At 42.3% G+C, this 19805-nt stretch overlaps 2 protein-coding genes across 7 annotated transcripts in view; both read left to right on the top strand.

Moving 5' to 3' along the window:
• The first annotated feature begins 1102 nt into the window (after window positions 1-1102).
• LOC144246507 (CD59 glycoprotein-like) lies at window positions 1103-7340 on the top strand. 2 transcript variants are annotated; one of them, XM_077784355.2, is made up of 4 exons: window positions 1103-1180; window positions 3331-3403; window positions 4131-4232; window positions 5727-7340. In XM_077784355.2, the coding sequence occupies exons 2-4, from the start codon at window positions 3340-3342 to the stop codon at window positions 5918-5920; spliced, it is 360 nt and encodes a 119-aa protein (XP_077640481.1). In that variant the 5' UTR covers window positions 1103-1180; window positions 3331-3339; the 3' UTR covers window positions 5921-7340. The 2 variants fall into 2 exon arrangements, with proteins under 2 accessions (XP_077640481.1, XP_085437386.1); XM_085581260.1 differs by having other exon boundaries at window positions 1103-1729.
• Window positions 7341-11283: 3943 nt separating this feature from the next.
• The window catches only part of LOC110484917 (uncharacterized), a 34013-nt gene continuing 25491 nt past the window's right edge, over window positions 11284-19805 (top strand). For all 5 annotated transcript variants that reach the window (XR_014955932.1, XM_085581230.1, XM_077784358.2 and 2 more), the window contains exons 1-11: window positions 11284-11434; window positions 13799-13856; window positions 14515-14658; window positions 15370-15516; window positions 16602-16724; window positions 17306-17473; window positions 17711-17896; window positions 18186-18308; window positions 18445-18558; window positions 18675-18996; window positions 19344-19453. Coding sequence is in view for 4 of the 5 variants with exons in the window: in XM_085581230.1 (XP_085437356.1) it covers window positions 13812-13856; window positions 14515-14658; window positions 15370-15516; window positions 16602-16724; window positions 17306-17473; window positions 17711-17896; window positions 18186-18308; window positions 18445-18558; window positions 18675-18996; window positions 19344-19453 (1482 nt within the window). In the remaining variant the exon portion in view is untranslated. The remainder of the gene's footprint in view (window positions 11435-13798; window positions 13857-14514; window positions 14659-15369; window positions 15517-16601; window positions 16725-17305; window positions 17474-17710; window positions 17897-18185; window positions 18309-18444; window positions 18559-18674; window positions 18997-19343; window positions 19454-19805) is intronic.

Raw genomic sequence — 19805 nt, 5'->3', positions numbered from 1 at the left:
AGCTAAGTGAATTAATATGGGAATTTTTCTCTATCATATTAATTGAGGGGATTCTCATTTAATAAGCTGCATCCATTAATCCACAAGCATTCTTACATCCCTTTTTTATTTATGGTTTAAACAGAGGCAAAATATTTTAGACAGAAAATAATATACTGAGCTGACTGATAACACAGCAAGAGAATCTGATGTAAGTTCTGAGTGATTTAGGATTTGCTTTAGGTTTAGTAAATAGGCAGTTTAGGTGGGATAAAAAATAAATCTAAGAATCCTTTTTAAATATAACTGGTAGTTTTACAGGTATTTCATATTGTCCTCAAGTCAGCACTGAATCTTTTTTTTTTTCCTAGATAGCATGGATCTAAGTATTAGTAAAATACTTTTGGGGTACTTATTTCTATTGCTGTTCAATGTTTTCCTGGGTTGTAAATGTTTAAATCTAGATTAAGGAACCTCTGGAGGAAGGTGCCACTTTCTACTCCTGGTTTTTCCTTTGTGTGTTCTAAAACCCTTCAGTGTTTTCATTTATCTATTAATTCATACCATGAGGTATGAATCATCTGGGGAGACCTTAGAGCACCTTCCAGTACCTAAAGGGCCTCCAAGAAAGCTGGAGAAGAACCTTGGACAAGGGCTTAAAGTGTCAGGGCAAAGGGGAATGGATTTTAAGTGATGGGGGGTGGATTTAGATGGGATATTGGGAAGAAATTATTTAATTGGAGCACGGTGAGGCCCTGACACAAGTTTCCCAGAGAAGCTGTGGCTGCCCCATCCTTGAAGTGCTCAAGGCCAGGTTGGAAATAGCTTGGAGCAACCTGGGATAGTGGAAGGCATCCTTGTCCGTGGCAGGAACGAATGAAATTCCCTTCCAACCCCAAAGTGGCGATGGCCCAGGCATGGCCACATGACGCGTGAGGGAGGGTGGCACACACGTTCCTGCAAAGCGTTCCTGGACGCCTTCCCGGCCGGCGGGAGCGGGAAGCACCCGCGACCCTCTCCCTGTCCGCCCTGAGGGAGCGCTTCTCCCGCCTCGGCTCTGCCAGCGGCTCCCGGCCGCCGCCCCGCCCCGTCCCGCCCCGGAGGCGGCACCGCCGGGACAGGCAGCACCGGCTGAGGCAGCAGCGGCCGAGGCAGCGTCGCATCGCCGCTCCCCGCACACGGCAGGATTTGCCCGGGGAAGGTGAGCGGGACAAGCCCGGAGCAGCAGCGGCAGCCCGGCGAGGCCAAGCGGTGGCCGCGGGGGGAACGCGCAGTCCCCGCTGCGGGGCAGAGAAGGGGGCAGAAAGCGGGGAGAAAGGCGGCTTTCCCCGGGAGCCGCGGGGAGCGTTCGGCTGGAGCTGCGCTCCCGGCCCGGGGCAGGTGCGCTCCGGCCGCGGCCGTGCCCTGAGTCACGGCGGCCGCACCGCAGTGCGCTGCGCCGCGCGGGGCCGAGCGACGGAGCGGCCGCGCAGGGCGGTGGAACGCGGCCAGGCGGCACCGCCACCTGCCCCGCCGCGGCCGGGCACCGGGCGAGCCGCTCCCCGCGGGATGCGGCTCCCGGCCCCCCTCCCCTGTCCTTTCCCCCCCGTGCTGGCTTCTGCGATGACAGCAGCTGCGGGTCTTGCCCGCCTGCCTCCTCCCAGGTGGGACTGCAGAGAAATTCTGTTTCACAACCGGGCACTGCGCTGTAGCAGCTGCTGTTTATTGTCATTGAGATGGGTCGGATGCTCAACTGATGCAACTAAAAGAGGTGTTTTCTCCTTTAATTTCTTCTAAGTCACGTTGTGAATTGCTGTTTATATATACAGTAATTGTTTTTCAAAGGTCGGAATTTCCTGATGTCGGGAAATTGAAAACAGCTGTTTTCCCAAAAGTCGATGCATTGAATTACTACTGTTTTTCTGGCTCTGATGATTTTTATTCATCTGCCTTATATTTATGCTGGTCATAACTTGGTGTTGCTAAAAGGCAAAGCTGTTTTTGTCTGCTGACACATGGGTGACTGAGGACGCCTGGAAGATGGAGAGATTCCCAGGGTGGTTCTGTCTGCTGTCCAGAAAGGCTCTTGCTGTAACCACCAGGCTTTACAGTGCTCCTGTAGATCCACATCACCGTGGGACAAGCCTCTGGCCTTGAAGGGCTTCTTGAAAAGTTGTTTACCCAAGAAAATAAGTTCATCTTGCACAAAATGGTTTTGTTTTTTATAGTTTCCCCTCTGCTCAAAAGTAAGTCATTACAGAGAGGAGAAAAAAGAGGGCAGGTTGTTTTTTTTAGTCATTAGATGGGGTTTCTTAATATACCTTTGGATAGGTTTAGGTTTTTTGTTTGATGAGGTTTGGGGTTTTTTGTCAGTAGAAAAATCAACTAGACTTAAGGTTGAAAAGTATTTAAATACTTCTTTGCTGTGAGCCCATCTTGTCAAGTCCACAGTCACTGTCCTGGGAGGAAAAAGCTCCATCCTAATATGGTTAACGACTGCCATGCTAAAATCTTATAGTTGCAGACGAAGAGTTTCACTAGTTTTATCAGATGTAAAACTTGTTTTCTGAATACCTTTAATATTTTGGAACTTTGAATGCCACTTGGGCTTTAAAGACAAACATAAATCATGTCCTCCTAGCACAAGTGTGGTCCTTCTCTCCCTGCTGTGTCTGCTTGATGCCTCCTCAGAATATCCCACTCTGCAGTAGCAGAGGTTTTTCAGTAGGAGCTATGATTGTAGTTCAGAGTCTGTGTGCAGAAATCTGTCTGAGAACTCCTGCTTTGGAGCTGCCTATGTTTAAAAAATTCCTGACCTTCCCATTGCACTGCTGCCTACGGAGTGCAGCAGCCATGAAGACCTGAGCCACTGCTGCAGGCACTTGGTGAGTTATTGCCTGTGTCAGTCCCTCAGTCAGAGGAGAAATTTTGGGAGAGGAGAGGCAAAAGCTCCTGCAGAGCAGCCAAACCTCTTGCAACCCCTTGAGAGAGGAGAAACGAGAGCAGTCTGGCTCCAGGGTTACTGGGGAATTGCTGAAAGAGAAAAAGCATTTGAGACCATGCTTTTTATTAGGTGCATTTGTAGCTGTGAGAAACTGGGAGGCCTGTTGAATGGTGTAATCAGAGAGGAGAGAGGAGATTCATCTGAGCCTGTCAGGGCTCAAATATCAGTTGTGAGAATAAAAATCCTGTTCTCAGAATAAAAATCCTTCCTTGGAAAGTGCAGTTATTTTTCTCTCTTGTGTTTCCCTGCTTTTCCTGGACAGTGCTCTCAGTTTTACACTGAAACAAATCTTGAAACCTTGGTTCATCACTGGGCATTTTGCTCTTAAATAAATAAACTTGTAATATCTCTTTATGCCCTCAAATTAGGGAGGAAGCATGGCCAAGATGAACTGCATCCTGCTTACTGTCTGCATTGTTCTGATTACTTTTTGTGGCTCTGGTGAGTAGAAGAGAGGCACTTTATGGTTTAATGTTATGGCAGAGGCTGGGAAAATCATGGACAAAAATGCCAGAGGGAGTAAAAAACAGCAAGAAAGGTCTGGATTGTTCAATACCACTGTGGGGAATGTCAGCAACCATCGAAGCAGGGCTTAGCTTCTGTTCTGATTGTCTTGGGTCAAGACAATCAGAACAGGAGATTCTCAGGAGAGAGAATTGGGGGCAGGATGTGGTGCTGCTTAACACAACAGAAAATTACTATTTTGCTGCTAGAGAATGGGATTCCTCTTGTGTGAATTGGAAACTAGTGTGTAGTATGAGAGGGAAAGGAGATAGAATTAAAAAAAATTGATAGAATAAAGCTCAGCTGCAAGTATCTGTCATTGCCTGGAAAAGGCAGTCTTCAAGAGCAGATAAAAGGAGCAAATGAGTATCTTGTTCTGCAGGCAGATAATGGTGTTTTAAAAAGTGACATAAATACATGCTTCAAGATGTGCCTATCAAAATTGTCAGCCTCAATTGGTGCACTGACATAAGCTTGTCAATTTTAACTGAAGTCTTGACTTTAACAATTTTAGCTGAAATCTTGATCTTAACAACCAGGCATGTATTTTGTGACAGTTAGATGCAGATAAATTATTCTTCTTTTTTCTTTTTTTTTTTTTTAATGCTGCTGCTACTGTCTCAGTAGTTTATTACTCAGTGAAGATAAACCCTTGTTGTCTTAGGTTATACCTTAAGATGTTACCACTGTGACAACAGCCCTACCCTGTGCAGGACCAACAGCACTTGCTTAACGACTGAAGACACTTGCTTGCAGTTAAAATTTGGTATGTACAATGTCCCACAGACTTAAAATAAACCCACTTGGATCAACTTTCATTGCTGGGACACCTCTAATCTGGCCTTAGCATGTGTATCTCAGCCTCACTAAAAAGGAACTTGCAAATACTCATGAAGGTCATGCTTATATCCAAGCAATAATGTAATGATTTAGATATGGGAGTTGTAGCTGCACAAGCATGTACATAGATAGCTGTATATCCAGATTTAAAAAATAAGCAAACAAACAAAAAAAAAAACCCACACAAGGGAGTTGGAAAAAATTAAAGACAACATTGAGCTTTGAATACAAGTTGTTACTCTATGAAAACAGAAAGGATGCCTAGCCCAAAAAATAAAGCTGCTGATGAATGGCTTAGTCATTTATGAATTAACATTATTAAAATAAATTCTTTTTTCCTGAGGATGAAGTGATTTGTGTCTCAGGATGGACATGTTTAACTAGATCAGGTTGTTCAGAGTCTGGCCTTGAATGTTTCCAGGGATGGGACATCCACCACCCCTCTGGACAATCTGTGACAGTGTTTTACCACACTTATCTGCTCTTCCAGCTCTGTCTTCTGCACATTCTTCACTGAGAGCCTTGTCAAGTGCTGGCCCAGGCTGCTCAGGGCAGTGCTGGAGTCCCCATCCCTGGAGGGATTTAAAGGTTATGTGAATGTGGCACCTGGGGACATGGGCTAGTGGAAGGCTTGGCAGTGCTGGGTTAAAGATTGGGCTTGATGATCCAGAACCAGAACACAGAACCATTTAGGTCTTGTTCATCCTAAATGGTTCTGTGAATGCAGGCTGAGCTGGCTGGTGGTGTCAGGTATCACTCAAGCTCACCCTATATTTCCCAGTGGGTAAATTGGATACACAGTGCTAAATTCCTAGTGAAAGCAAATTTGGAAACTTCTAAATAATTGAACTTACAAAAGGAAGTACATGTCTGTGGCAAAAGCAAAACTATAGGGATGATGCTGGGGGCACAAATGGCCTGTGAACTACAGGACACAAGACTTTACAAAAAGTGTCCCTTTTGGAGAGGGTGAGAGGCCAAGCCCAGTGTCCCTGAAATCTCGTGTCAAATTCTCATTCTCAGCTTGCTTCAAAATTGGGGGCACATTTTATACCTTATTAGCCACTGCTTTGCAGAGTGCTGTGGGTGGGACTGTGGTCAGACTTTCCACTCTTTGTACAGAATATTTCTTGATAGGAAGTTTGTGCTGAGTCTGTGCAGCATTTCTGGGGCTGAAGAACCAGATCATGCAGCTTCTGCCTCCCTCCACTGTCCCCCGATGCCATGGCAACACAGACCACAAGGCCTCCATCCAATTTCTGTGTTTGCACTATGGGCCCTGTCACAGATTGAGCTTTGCCTTCTCCTCACAGTTTTATTCTCTTAACAGTGGCAGTCTAAGCCCTACTTCTGTCTGTACCAGAAACGGTGTTACTGTCAATACTCTCTTAATCTGTGTAATTTTTTTTCTGTTCCATAGGTAAATTGAGAACTTTCTCCTGTTGGAAGGCATCCCAGTGCAGTGTGAATGAAATTGCTGATTCCTTCTTGTTGGATAATTTTGAATTCTTTTGCTGCCAACATGACCTGTGCAATGAGAGTGCAATTACTGGGGTTAACAAAGCAGCCTTCAGTATTGCTTCTCTAATGGCCATGTTATGGATGTTCCTGTAATAATCCTGATTTGTAAGCTGTCCTTTCAAGATGAAGTTACACAAAACCATTAACTCTTTTCTATATAGCATATTTTCAGCTCCTGTCCATAGGCAGAAACATTCCCGTGTAATTTTGTTTCCCAAGGTTCTGTCTGTTAAATCACTGCCTCCATTCCTGGGAAGGAGATGTGTGTTGTTACCAGTTATTGGGTGTTTCGATCTGTCCCCCTGCTCATGGGGAAGGTCAGCTCTTGTGAAGTCATGTAATCTTGTGGAGAACCTGGGCAAACTCCAGTGGGTAATGTGAAGGAGAAGAACACTACAGCTTTTCTGCTGAAAACTCTTTGTTTTCCTGTCTCATAAACTGTCATTATTTTTGGTTGGCACTTCTGTAGGTTTTGATTTGTTTTGCTTTGGATCCTCCTTGTCACAAACCAAGCAGTGGATTTGCCCTCAACACAAGAAGTGTTGGATTATGTGTACCTTGCTGCAGTCTTTGTGACGAATATGGAAATATTCAGTTTCAAGTCATGTAAACATTTTGTTCCCATCACTGTACCTTTTTTTTTTTTTCTACAAGCTAATGATATAACCTTGTCAAGTGCTGTTATTTTGGGAGAAAGCATCTACAGTTCTTAAACCAAAACCAAAATATTGCTATAAGTGAGAAATACTTCTCTCTTTTTTTAAAAAAATATATATTTCTGTGAGCATGTAGACAAGATGTGATAGCATCTTTTTGGATTTTCCTCATATATTATCCATGCTTAGGATTTTAAGTGAGCATGTGCTTTGCACTGAGTATTTATTGGTATACTGAGAATCAATTATAAAATGCTAAGAAGATGAAATGCACATGTATGTTACTTCCCCACCTAGTTAGCTTTTGGGTTTTGTTGAAAACAGTGACATGTAAACTTAACCCTTCAAGCTTCCACCTAAGAGTATTAAAATCTTGCAGAACTTTCTTGTCATAAATGCCAATGCACAGTATAGGTGTGTATTTATATAGCACGAATAATACCTGCTCCATCTGTAGGTGTGAGAGGTCAAATTCTGAAATACTTACATTGCTCTGCTCCGTGGGGGAGACAGACCTTGGGAGATCTCTTGTACCTGGGGACCCTCTCAGTCAGGTGAGATGCCAGATCCTCCTTTTACTTCTGGAGCTGCTGGCATATCCCTGCCAGAGTTGTGTCCATTGCCAATGGGATATCCTCTTCCTGAGGACCTTCACTTGTGCTCCTGAGACCAGTGACACCAGTGACACCAGTCCACCAGTCACAACAAGGGTGTTGTTCCAAATCCCTGATGTAATCCAAAATGTACCTTTTGGTTGCGCTTATTGTAGCTATTAAAGTGTCCTGGGATCTCTCCCATCACTCTAAATACACAAGTCATCCTATCTTTGATAAATAAAAATGTCAAAAAAGAAGAAAGTGGAGTGTGTGGTGATTTACTGGTATTTACAGCTGGATAGAATTCCAGTTGTTTTCATGGGAAGTGCATTGATGCTTCCCATCCAGAGACTCAGCAGGTTCCAAGTAGACTTCTCTCCTTCCTTATTTTTATTTCCCACCTGATTAAAAAGAGACACTGGAAGACAACAATTTCTGCACAATGACTTTTTCCATTGCTGCAGCACCATTTGTCAAACTCAGGCTCATTTCTGGTGAAAAAGTATTAAAGCACTGACTCAGTATAAATTGGGGGAAGGTTTGTAGCAGAGAGGTATCTTTTGTTGGACAAGGTGATAGATTCCTTATGCTTAAATCATCCTGATGGCAGCATTTTTCTCTATTATATTGTCACTGTCTCTTTTTGATGGTGGTAATTTTAAACTTGTTTCATTGCTGTATGGCCTGCATAAAATATTCTTTGTTGTTAAGTGGAAAAAGAAGCTCTGTATTTTGTGTGTCTAATCTTCAAGCGATCATTTTTACTATTTATTTTTTGATAGCCTTGAACACTTTGTCTAAATTATACTTTTTTGTTTCTCGTCTAGAAGCAGCCTAAGCCTTGTGTTTTAAATGTGTTACTTTATTCTTGAAAAGATCAACCAGAACGTGATTTAATTCCTGTAAGGTTTGCATTTTCTGAGTCTGGCTGTGCTGACTGCTGAGCTTTCTCCTGCTGGCTATTGAACAATGGCTGCTCCTTGAACTTTGGCATTCCTCCCCCTGCTGCTGCTGTGTTATGCCCAGATTTGCTGGCCAGTCCACTAAGAGGACCATTATAACCAAGAGGGACATGAAAACTTTAGTTCAAGTATTAAAATATTGAAATCTGTTCAACTCTGTATTCACCAGGACTCCCAAGTCCTCTGCAGTTTTCCCCCAGTCAGCACCCAGCCTGTGCTGGTGCCTGGAGTGATTCCCAGCGTTTGGGGTGGGTGTCACAAAGTGGTGCCTTAAAGCCAGGGACTCCTGGCTTTGGGTCTCCCTCAGTGGGAATCTCAGCCAGATATTTTGTGTAGTTCAGCTGTGTCCTCTGAGATTCAGGACAATAAAGTAAACTCAGGGTGCTGCAGTGCAGAGGTGTCTGTTGCCCCCTGCAGTGACTGCTGGGTAACTTGTCACTGTTGCCGGGGTTGCTTTGGTTTTATTTTGTAATTCTCTGAGTGGCTTGCTCTATTCTGCATTAGTGGTGTGACTAAAACCCCATCCTTTGAATGTGCTTTTTATGCCACCACACATCGTTTATGTACTAATGGTCATCTGATCATCCAAGAATATTCTGCCCTACATCTACTTCCCAATTGCTCTATAACCAGCAGTCTCTTTTTGTGGGAGGACACACAAGTTCTATAGGGACAAGGAGAAGGTTACAAATAGAAGCTTCAGCAACAGCAGGAATTCATTATTGGGATCTGTTTTTGCCATGAATTCCTCTTCCAAGTCCTCATGGTGGTGACCAGGAATACTTTGACTTGACCTCGGGCATGGAGAGAGCTTGGAAGCCTCCTGGTACTGGTAGGAATGTGAGGCTGATACACCTGGTTGAGAAGAATTTGGCTTTATCCTGTGTGAAATCCCTCTCTTTTACCATCCCTCATCAAAGATGAGGTGGGATGTCTCTGTGTTATTTCAGGATGCAGGAAATTGTGAAAAGAAGCAGATTCACAGGGAAAAGCAGACAGGCAGAGCAAGCCATTTCCTCCCACGGCATTTGATGTGAGAGGAATGAGGAGGCTGACCAGTGAGCAGCTTTATTTTGTAAAAAAGAGTAGCTAAGATAACAGAATAGTACCAGCAGAGAGCTGCACATTAAGTACCTCACCTCACTGTTGCACTAACTGGGGCATCTGGATACTGCTGTATTATAAATATTAAATACATTAAACAACAGCGGTTGTTCCTCCAGCTGGAAGAGTTTCATGTGTCTGAATCACTGTGTGTCTCTAAGGGCTTGGATCTCACTGGTAAAAACAGTCAGTCCTAAGCTGGCATCACAGTAGGGGAGTTTGGCTATGCCTAATCATCCAAGAAAGCGTTGTCTGTGAGATCCCTGTGTTTATTGAAGCAGAAAAAAGCACACTGCACTTTCTGACTCCACACAAGGTGAATACTGCACTAACAGCACAGTGCTAACACCATTCTGCATTTTAGAGGTGGAGAAGGAGCAACTAATTGGCTGTGAGATCCCCAAAAGAAGTGTGTTGCCATCTCCACTCCCATCTTTCCAAGAATAACTTATATATTGGGATAAAATGAAGACCTGCAGATGATATTATTTTTATGAGTATGACAACTTACAGCATAGGGAAAACTGTCCTGGAGCCTAGGAAAGGGCAAATTAAAAATACTTTTGGTTTCTTCCTCCTAAGTGGAATGAGTAAAACCATGAGCAAAGTTCCCCTCCCAAATAAGGAAACCTCTGCATGTGATCCAGTGTTGGTTCTATTTAAGGGATAAGCAGTCTTGAATTGATTTAGATGCTTCTGAACCCATACCCCATGGCACACTAGTGCTGTTCAGGAATGACAGCTCCATCAGTCCTCCCTGCACAGGGTTGTTTTGATGCTTGATACAGTTCAAACCAGTTCCTCACACCATTTTGGTATATAGGGATGGGAGTGAAGCACCTGCACTGCTGCTTTTTCCTCTCTCACAGGTATTTAGAGATGCTGCTGTGGGGCAGGTTTGGAGAAAAGCTATGGAGACACTGCAGGATTGGGGTAATATCACAGGTTGAGAGGATGGATGTTGTGGTCAGATTCACAATGGAATTAGTTTTGGAGACTGCTGCAAACCACATAAACCTTATTCTCCAGAGGATTCTCCATGGAGTGCTCTGTGCCACATGCAAGCCTGCGGTTCTGGAGTTCATTCCATGCTCAGATTGCTATTTCCAGAGATGCTAAAGTCTTTCAGGGATCTTCAGGCACCCATCATCATTAGCTGTCATGTTCCTAAGTGGTCAAGGCTTGGCTGAGAACATGCACAGTGTCATAATTTAGCTCGCATCCGAAAGGAATGATGGTAAGAGTGTTGCACCAGGAGATGATTAAAGAGATGAAAATGACAGCCACATATTGAAATCAAATTACTTTTAAAGTCTGATGGGTTTCTTCTTTCCTGCTCCCAATCATGGTAATGCTGTAGGATCCTTTTATTCTCTGTTCTGTGGGATGAAGTGATGCTTGTCTGGGGAATGGTGGAGCTGTAGCCCAGAACCCAGTGCCAATTATCTCTAGTAATCTGTGTTTTGCACACAGATGAAAGGACTATCTAAAAGATTGCAAAATGCAAAATACAAATGCTGCTGCTGTCAGGTACAAGGCACAGCTTCCTTTTGTACATGCCTGTTTTACCCTATACCAAGCTGGAGGTGTTTTTGGTTTTTTTTCTGCTTAGAAAAAGAATTTTCAATCCATTCCTCTCCCTGAAAGTGCGATCAATACAACTATTGTTATGAGAACTCCCTTTCCTAATAACACAGCAGCCAGATTTTCTAGTATGAAAATGTTTTAACTTTGTAAATATCTCTCAATTACATTATACACCGCAATGTACTGAGCTGGTGGGATTTTACTGGAGACTTTGGCATTGCTCAAGTGTAAATGCAACAAACTAAAGGAGACTCTAACCTGGAAAGAAGGCCTCGGGGTAATGGCTTTAAATTGAAGAAGGTGAGTTTAGAGTAGACATTAAGAAGAGATTCTCACCTGTGAGGGCGGTGCTGATGCGCTGGCACAGATGAGCAGTTAATAAACACGTGGCAATGTGTCTGCCTTGTAGATCCCTGCTTCCCCACAGAAAGATGGAAAAACCTTCGGGAACACCAGGAGGATCCACGAGGCTCCGGGCCAGAGCGCGGCGCGGCGGCGGGCGGTCCTCCGCGCCGGCAGGGGGCGCTGCGGCGGGGCGGGGCCGCTCCCGGGGCGCGGCCGGGGCCGCGGGGCCGCAGAGGCGGCGACGGGGCCGCGGCGGGGCTGAGGCGGCTCGGCGGGGCTGAGGCGGCTCGGCGGGGCTGAGGCGGCTCGGCGGGGCTGAGGCGGCTCGGCGGGCTCGGGGGCCGCGCCGCCCCTCCGGTGAGTGCGGACATCGCGCCACGGCAAAGCTCCTGCCCTCCGCCGGCGGGCCCGCCCGGGCCTCGGCCGCTGCGAGCCCGCCCCGCCGAGCCCCTGAGGGGGGAAGGAGGGGGGGGTCGTGCGCTGCCATTGCCGGGCGCTGATGGAGCCGGGAGGGAGGGCTTGGAAATGTGGGGAAGGGTGGAAATGACTCTTTGGAGTTCTCGACGCCCCGCATGCACCTGCAGTGCTCTGATCTGCGGTTTCTCCACTGGGTCACGCTTATAAAATAGTGCTTCCCTTGTATTATATATATATATATATTTATATATATTTATTTTGGAAAGTAAGTAACAATTCATATTAATATTTAAATGTGGTCATTGTGACTAAGAAGTCATGTCCAAGTAACAGCTCTATGAATGTCTCAATATATTTTTACGGTGTGTGTGGGGTTTGGTTAACACTGCTTCAGTTTGTGCTGAGTGTTGTATGTTTGTGCCAAGGTTTTGTCCAGGAGCTTTTAGTTCATATATGTCACAGATCTCATGAAAACAAATTTAATTTGTTCATCAGAAGAACCAGCATCTTAGTGGGTAAAAGCAAAAGATTGCAGGTACTAGGAGAAAACAAATAAAAATGGTTTTCTTTCAGTGGGTGTGTTGCCAACACCACATTATTTCAGGGAATGGGTTTAAAATAATATTAGGTTTAGCTGAGTTGTTACACAGTTTGTTTTTCTGCTGTAGGCCTGTGGCAGAGAGGAGGGAGGGGACTGCCATCACCTTCCTCAGTAATGAGAGCTGGAATGAGCTGCTACCCAAATCTGTCATGTGCCCCTTGTGCTGGACCCTGTGGTCACTGACTCGGGACTGAGGAGGCTGGAAAGTGCCCAGATGAATAATACCAGATTAGGTTTTTTTCAGCTGGATTTGGCTGCAGTTGGTAGGGGATGAGTTAGGAAGGCACAGCTGCCACTGGGGCTTTTCTTTTTGGTAACATTCTGTTGTGATCAGAGCTGAAACCTCAGCTGTACTTTGAGCATTTGGAGAAGGTTGTTTTATAAAATTAAGCAACTTCTGTTGTGTCTCGTGGAAGTTGTGGAAAATAAAGGGTTGAGGGATTGCAGCTTTAAAGATTGCAGCTTTAACTTGCTGTCTGTACCTCAGAAAAAAAAGCAAAACCCATCCTTGGTTGAGTTCATGCCAGGTGGGAAACGTCTGATCAGTTTGGTTTCCCAACTTGATTTGGAAAATGTGTCAGTGTTTAGTTTCACTGATGTAAATAAAAAAACACCAGGAAGGAGCAGTTGAGGTATTTGGGTAGGAATGCTGGCAGGTGAGTCCAGCGAAATGATTCTGTCAGAGCTGGAAATGAGCTGAAATATTTACAAATGCACCACCATGTTCCATCTAGTGAGTCATTCTGGCCTCTTTGTACCTGGGTGAGCCTTTGGTGTCTGGAAGTGAGCTTTTCACTGGGAACAGGTTTGATGTTACAGCTTTGCAGTGGTTATGAGAGGAGGGTTTTACTTACAGGTTCTGCAATTCCCATCCCCACACCCATGGCTCGTTTGCTGATTTTAATGTTGGGAGAGATCCTTAGGACGATCCAGTCTGGAATTGTAGGTGATGTGGGCCATAGGTTGCAGAGTGTGATTCTTGGGTTGAGCTTTGGAGTGATGAACTGCTTTAAAGGCAGGCTCTGCTGTCAGGCTGCATTCTTTCAAAGATAAGCTGTGTGCTATAAACTGCTTTCCAAATTCAGGCCTGGTCTGTGGATGTGTGTTTCAGAAATCTGTAATACAGAGTGGGAAGGACACAAGATTTTTCTCTGGGTGTTGCTAATTGAGAGTGACAATTACTGAGCAGGTGCAGTGCTGGTTGTACTTTTCAGATAAACAGCAGTCAGAGTAATTCAAGCAGTTTGATGTTATTTAATGGTTTTAGCTTTAATGTGTGATTTTTTTAAGAAATCTTTTTTGATGTAATCCCAGCTTTCCTGCAGTTTCAGGCAGTGTTTAAGGTCAGGTTAAATATTAGCAAACTGTTTATATGTGGTTTGTGTCTTCTATTTATATGTTGGAGAGGCAGCTGTGCTGAATAATACTTCGTGGCATTTACTTTTTAAAGACTTCTCTGGATTATTTTTGGAAGTATTGGCATTTTACTGACTGGCAGTTTTTAGAAAAGGCACGTTATGCATATTTTGGACATAATGAGAAGTGTTGTTTCTCACTGGTGGTATAGTGGAGATCAGAGGTGCTGTCAGAACTGAGCAAATCACGCTCAAGCATTTCACAATGAGATACATAGAAGTATGAGGTAGTTACAGGTATGAGTCCCTGATACTTACTGTGGTATTATTTCATTTATTTTTCTGTAGCCATCGTGGAACTATGTGGAAATGGGGTAGTGGAGATGATTCTCCTTCCAAAACAGCAGTAAGTACTGAATTACTATTAATATATTTTTAAGACTTTCTGACACAGAAAATCTTCATTTTTCATACACTAACTATATGTATTTTCTCTTTTACAAAGCAGTTATAAGACTAATTTTACCATGACAGTTCTAGGGCTCTAAAAGTCAGGTTGTGTGTTGTTTCTTATCTCCTTGATATTTAATCTCTTATGCCTTCCACAGCTGTTGTACTTGCCCTGACTGCTTATCCTGCCTTAAGGAAACATCTGTAGGAGTTACATAAGCTCCATCCTCAGGGTATATTTGGGTAGAGTAGGTTCAATATCAATATTTTATGGGTATTTATTTTATTTAGCAGCACTACTGGCTGTCAGAACACAAATCAAAGGAATGAGGAAGTTCAGGTGTTCATACCTAGAATGCTTGGGTGGTTTTGCTGTATTTCAAGCCAAACTTGTTAAAGCAGCTCATAAAGTTTAGAATTCCATGTGGCCTGGTAAAACCAGCCTGCTATAAGTATATATAACCCATGGAAGTTTTAGCATTGCATTTGCTGACTGTTGTAATAAAGTGGGACACCAAGTGCAGGCATTTGAGGGGCAGTGCTGTGTGCTCCATTTGGCTTTCTGGAAGCATCCTGGATCTCCCCATGCTGAATGTTCCCCTGGATCTCCGCAGGCTGCAGGTTCTGGGGACGTGAAAAGCACAGCGGTGACGGATCTGATGGAGCAGCTGACGAGCACTGAGCAGCTGCTGGCACAGCTAAAGGAGCTTGTCAAGGAGAAGGATGCTGAGCTCCGGAGCAAAGATCTTCAGTTAAAGGTGTTCATGTCAAAATCATTGTTTAAAATCCCCCTTTAGTCCTTTTTCGTATGTTTTACAAGCTTCTAATCTGTTACAGCAGCTCTGGGATGGTCACAAGGAGCTATTCTGGGGTCTGGCCATTGCTGCTTGTTCCCAGTGCATGTTCTGTTCCAGGATTGAGCTAGAAGGAATTTATATCTAATATCCTGAAGGCGTTTTTGGGACTTTTTATTCTTTCAAAAAAAATAAAAAAAATCATAAGGTTGATTTTTTCCTACGAGAGGTTTCTTCCTGCCTTTTTTCTTTCTGGATGTGGACAGCCAAGTATTAAATTACTGCATGTTTTAAAACTCATTGTATATCAAGTTCTCTTTAAAAAAATGAAATAAGTTTTTACACAATCATAAAGGTGTCTTTTTATGAAAAAATAATTCATTCTTCTCATTAAAAAGTCAAGCCTAGAATTTGTATTGCTGTGGAAAAAATAGGGAAATTTATATAATATGGTTTTGAATTCTATACAGTAGTAATCACTGTGTGCAGAAAGTTTAAATAAAGAAGAGAATATTTAAATAATGAAAATGAAACATCGTAATGTCTCTTCAGGGAAGATATTTTTTGTTAAGTACTTCAGATTTCACCCTCTCTCATTTTTTTTTTAATGGGGGAATTGTAGGAGGCAGTTGTCCGTGTAGCTAATTTAGCCTGTCATGACTTTGATGTTTGTAGGAGGAGAAGGAATCTGCTGATGCCAAACTTTCCAAGCTGAAGCTGCAGAACAAAGCCAAGGTTGCATCATTAACCTCGCAGCTGGAAGAACTTAAGAAGCAGTTACCAGTGGCAGGAAGCTTAGAGGCCAAAGCAGAACCAAAAAAGGTAAGGTGTTCTCATGTTTGAAAGCAGTTACAATTTCTGGGGTGCTGTAGGCTCTTTTCCATGCTGGGCTCAATGGGGAAATTCAAATTTTAAGCTGAGTCAGGTTAAGATCAAGGTAGACTGAGTAGGTGCTATCAATTCATCTGTATTTCTGTTTAATTCTTTCATTTTTCAATAGAAATCTAGAAAATTTAACATTCCCTTCAAATTGTTTTAGTAAAAATTTCTCACTCCTTCATCCTATTAGCAACTCAAAGTTTTGACACATGTAAATCAGGCAGATAAAGTTTGGAGAAGAAATGAAAACAAAACCTGTCTTGTTCCTTAGGGAGTGTATAACTGTCCTTACTAGCAAAATGTAAATTAAGTGTTGGAAAGTGACAGGTGTTTTACTGTTAACAAGAGAGTGTCAGATGTATTTGTAGTAACCCAGTTGTGCAAGTACACTTGTATTTCTTCAGAGTAGGACTTCATGTAGCTTCTAAAATAACTTTAGTGAGGCTTTAGTTTTTCAGGGAGATTTGTATTTTAAAGCTGTGCTGGAAGGGAAAGGTAACAATCAGTTTGTTGCATTCCCTAGTTTTCCTCAAAAATATGCAGTAACTATTTATTCTTCTGATTTTTTTTTTTTTTTTTGGCTGACAAAACATGCTTAGCAATTGATTTCTTGTAATGGCAGATAATTTCTATAAAACGCCAATTACAACTGGGGAAATTCTGATTAAAAATATGCTTAGGAATGGTTGAATTTACATTTTTTCACCCAGTAGTTCTGTTTTCCCTCTGATATGTATGGACCATACTTGCCAGATTATTTGAGTTTCAATTGCCAGAGAAAGTGAATCTCCTTGCTGCACATTCCAGTCTGCTTTTTAGCAGTAATTATCATGAATAGTTTAAATACAAAGACTTTTATAAGCTTAATAGAAATTCTGTGCCAGCTTCTACATGGAATATGAAATATAGAAGAGAATTGAAACAGAGTGTGTGAGTAAAGTCTGCTTTTTTCACCGATATTATCAGACTGAGTAGAGGTGCAGAATCCAGGAGTTACCTGTTCAATGCCAACCTCCCTGTTTTTGCAGGCATCAAAAGATGGAGACCAGGAAAATGCTGCTGCAAATCGAGGGAAAATATTAGTGCTGAGAAGGAGAATTGAAGAGCTGGAATCCCAGATCACACAAAAAAATGAAGAGCTACAGAAAAAGGTGGTGTTTTGTATGACATGACTTTTTACCTTTGTAGTGTAGGATTATGTTTAAATATCTTTATATAAGTATATCTTTAATTCTGTGCTAATGAACAGCCATTCTTGGATTTTTGTGTTGAGGAATTTTATGTTACAGCCTCAGCAAGGGCAGTGGGAATTCTGTCATTGTGTCTTCAGTGAGCAGGGAATCCTGGATCAATGGAGAAGGATACACAGAGATGAGCTCTGTGGGTCAATGCTTTATTTAAATTTTGCTTTTTGAACAAAAGTACTGGTTTGTTTCCATTTTCGTCATTGAAAAAATAGGTCATAACAGGAGGAAATGTAGGCAAGGGCTGATTGCATGTTGTGGTGTTTTGTGGACGTAACTTCCCTGGGGATGGTGGCAGGAATGGGAATGCTGCAGAGTTTGAGAGACAAAGGTTCAGTAAATAATGGTTACACTTCAGACAGATCCAGTTATACATCTGATTGTAATTTTTGGAGTACTGTAACACAGGCAGTAGGGAAATGATGCAGACCATTCTTTTGTGCTGGAGATGGAAACAGACCACAAACAATTCTGCCTTTTCATCTCAGGATGCTGAGCTGGAGGCGCAGCGCAGCCGTGGGGCTGACATGGATGCCATGCTGGCGGAGAAGGAGAAGAAACTGGCTGAAAGGGATGCTTACATCAGGGATTTGCAGGTGGCCTGTGGATCCAGTGATGCTGCCAATCAAATACTCCTGCCCAATGAAGAGCTGAAGGTATGTTGGCAGCTCATTTATAAAATCTCTGTAGAGCTTTCAAGTTACCAATGAAATGTGGTATGTTCTCAATCCCTCTCTGAAATACAGTTAATTCATGTGAATAAAAATTATTGACAATTTTAATTTATACATATATATATATGTTATACTTGCTTATTTTGTTCTTGTCAAGGAAAGGCTTCATGATTGCTGTATAATTTTTCTGTTAATTGTCTTTTGGTTTGCCTTGTAAAGAACCAGCTGACAGCTAAAGAGTCATCGCTGCAAAGCATGGAGATTCTGGTGCAGAACCTTACCAAGAAGGTGGGAGACAGTGAGGAAAAATGCAGCTTGTTCCAGGAGCAGATCGAGAGTCTGAAAAACATTCAAAGCAAGGAAAGAGAGCATTTCCAAGGAAAAGAAGCTACATACATGGAAAATGTAAGTAAATGCAGGGTTCCAAAAGGTGTCTCCAGTTCTTAGGAAAATAGTAAGAGTGCTACAAGCGACATTGGAAGTAGAAAACAGGTGTTTGAGGAGGATTTGGGCTTAGTTGATAGCAACTTGCTAGGAGTGAACTTGAGTGACTAATTAGTGTATTTAGTGTTACTGGAAGTAAAATTCATACTTAATTTGAAGTCCATTATCTTGCTGTACCTTTAGTTAGACAGTTCAGTGTGGTTTTACTATAGTTTTTGGACTGGTTTCATATTTTTGTTTTTGGTTTTAGATACGTGTGTTTCAAAATATTATCCAGGAAAAGGAAAAGGAGCTGGAAGCACAGAGAGAAAAGCATGAGCAGGAGCTTTTTAGATTAGCTGCTAAATCTGATGCAAGTGCTGACCTAGAACAGGTACGTTGCTCTGGAAACTCAGCAGCTTGAATTGGGAGTCATGTAATTACTAAACTCTGTGACACAGTTCAAGGGTTGGGAGAATAAAAATATGTCTTTTATAGATTGCTTGATTATTTAACTTTATTTTTGGTAGCTACTAAAGGCTTTGAAACAGAAGCTCCATGAAAAGGAAGAAGTCATGCTGGGAAGAACACAGGTGATTGATGTCTTGCAAAAAGAGCTGGATGCCAAGGACCAGCAACTGAAAGTAAGAAGTGCTATAAGTAGGAGTATGGGTATAATGTTTGACAGTGGTAGGGAAAATACTGTGCATTAATATTATAAATGTTTTTTGTGCTGGTTTGTTTTTTTTTTTTTTAACAGGAGATTAATGAAAACCTGAAACGTCTTCTGTCTGAAAAAGAAAACCTCCAGTCTAAACTGGATGCTGAGAAACATGTAATGAGAGCCCAATTAAAAGACATGATGGAGAAACATGAGCTTGAAATGACAAAAGTTAAGGCGAAATACAATGCTGAACTGCATGAAATTCAAGAGAAACATGAAACTGAGCTGCAAGAGAAAGACCAGGCCCTGGTTCAGCTTCAGAAACTAGTGGCAGAATTGAGTGGTGATGGACAGAGTAACTCCAAAGAAGTCAAGGATCTGGAATCTATAACCAAAGAGAAGATGGAAGATTTGGAAGGTAGCCTATTTAAACATTTGTCATTGACAGTATTAAAGGTTTCTTTGCCCCAGATTTTTTCGTCTTTTGAACCAATTTCATACTTACTGCAATTAGAAGTATGTGAAATTTGATGGAATATTATTGCAACAGTAATTAAAGTGATCAAGTACTATAATAATGAGGGTTAGAGGATTACCAGGATAATCACATGAACTGTAAATTTCTCACTGTTTCTAATTCTTATGTTTTTCTGTAAGTACTGGTGTCTTGTGTCTGTAACTTCCAGTTGCTAAGGGAATTACACACAAGGTTTGTATTAATAATCTCTCTACAGTTTTAAATAATTACTGCTTCTTGTTTCTTAGTCCAAGTGAAATTGAAAACAGAAGAGGCCAGCAAATCTGAAGCCAAGTTTTTGAAAATGAAGGCCTGGTCTAAATCAAGAATCAAACAGCTGGAGGATGAACTGAAAAATGTATGTGTAGCTTTGTGTTTAAGGCTCTGTGTCTTTCTCCAACTACTGTGCCTGGAGTTTTGATTGGGAGAAAGTAAACTGTGGTGTAAATAGAATATTAAAATAATCGACTTTATGAAATAATGTATGAAAATGGAATGCACATAAATTGTTGATACAAGATGTAGTTTAAATAAAAAATACTACAAATAGTGTTACCAGCATTCAGGAGTAAATTTTTTAGAGAGAGCTGCTCTATTGCTCTTTAAATATTAGAAAAACAGCTATTCTAGATACTACTAAACAATAAGAAAAAAAGAACTTTGCTGTGTTTTTTTGTGTTTGAAACCCCCATAACTGTATTTTCTTTCAG

This window comes from Lonchura striata, chromosome 5, assembly GCF_050655825.1.
Source record: "Lonchura striata isolate lonStrDom1 chromosome 5, ASM5065582v1, whole genome shotgun sequence".
Taxonomy (NCBI): Eukaryota; Metazoa; Chordata; class Aves; order Passeriformes; family Estrildidae; genus Lonchura; species Lonchura striata.
The sequence above is the reverse complement of the archived record's forward strand: the minus strand, read 5'-3'. Positions and strand labels throughout refer to the sequence as shown.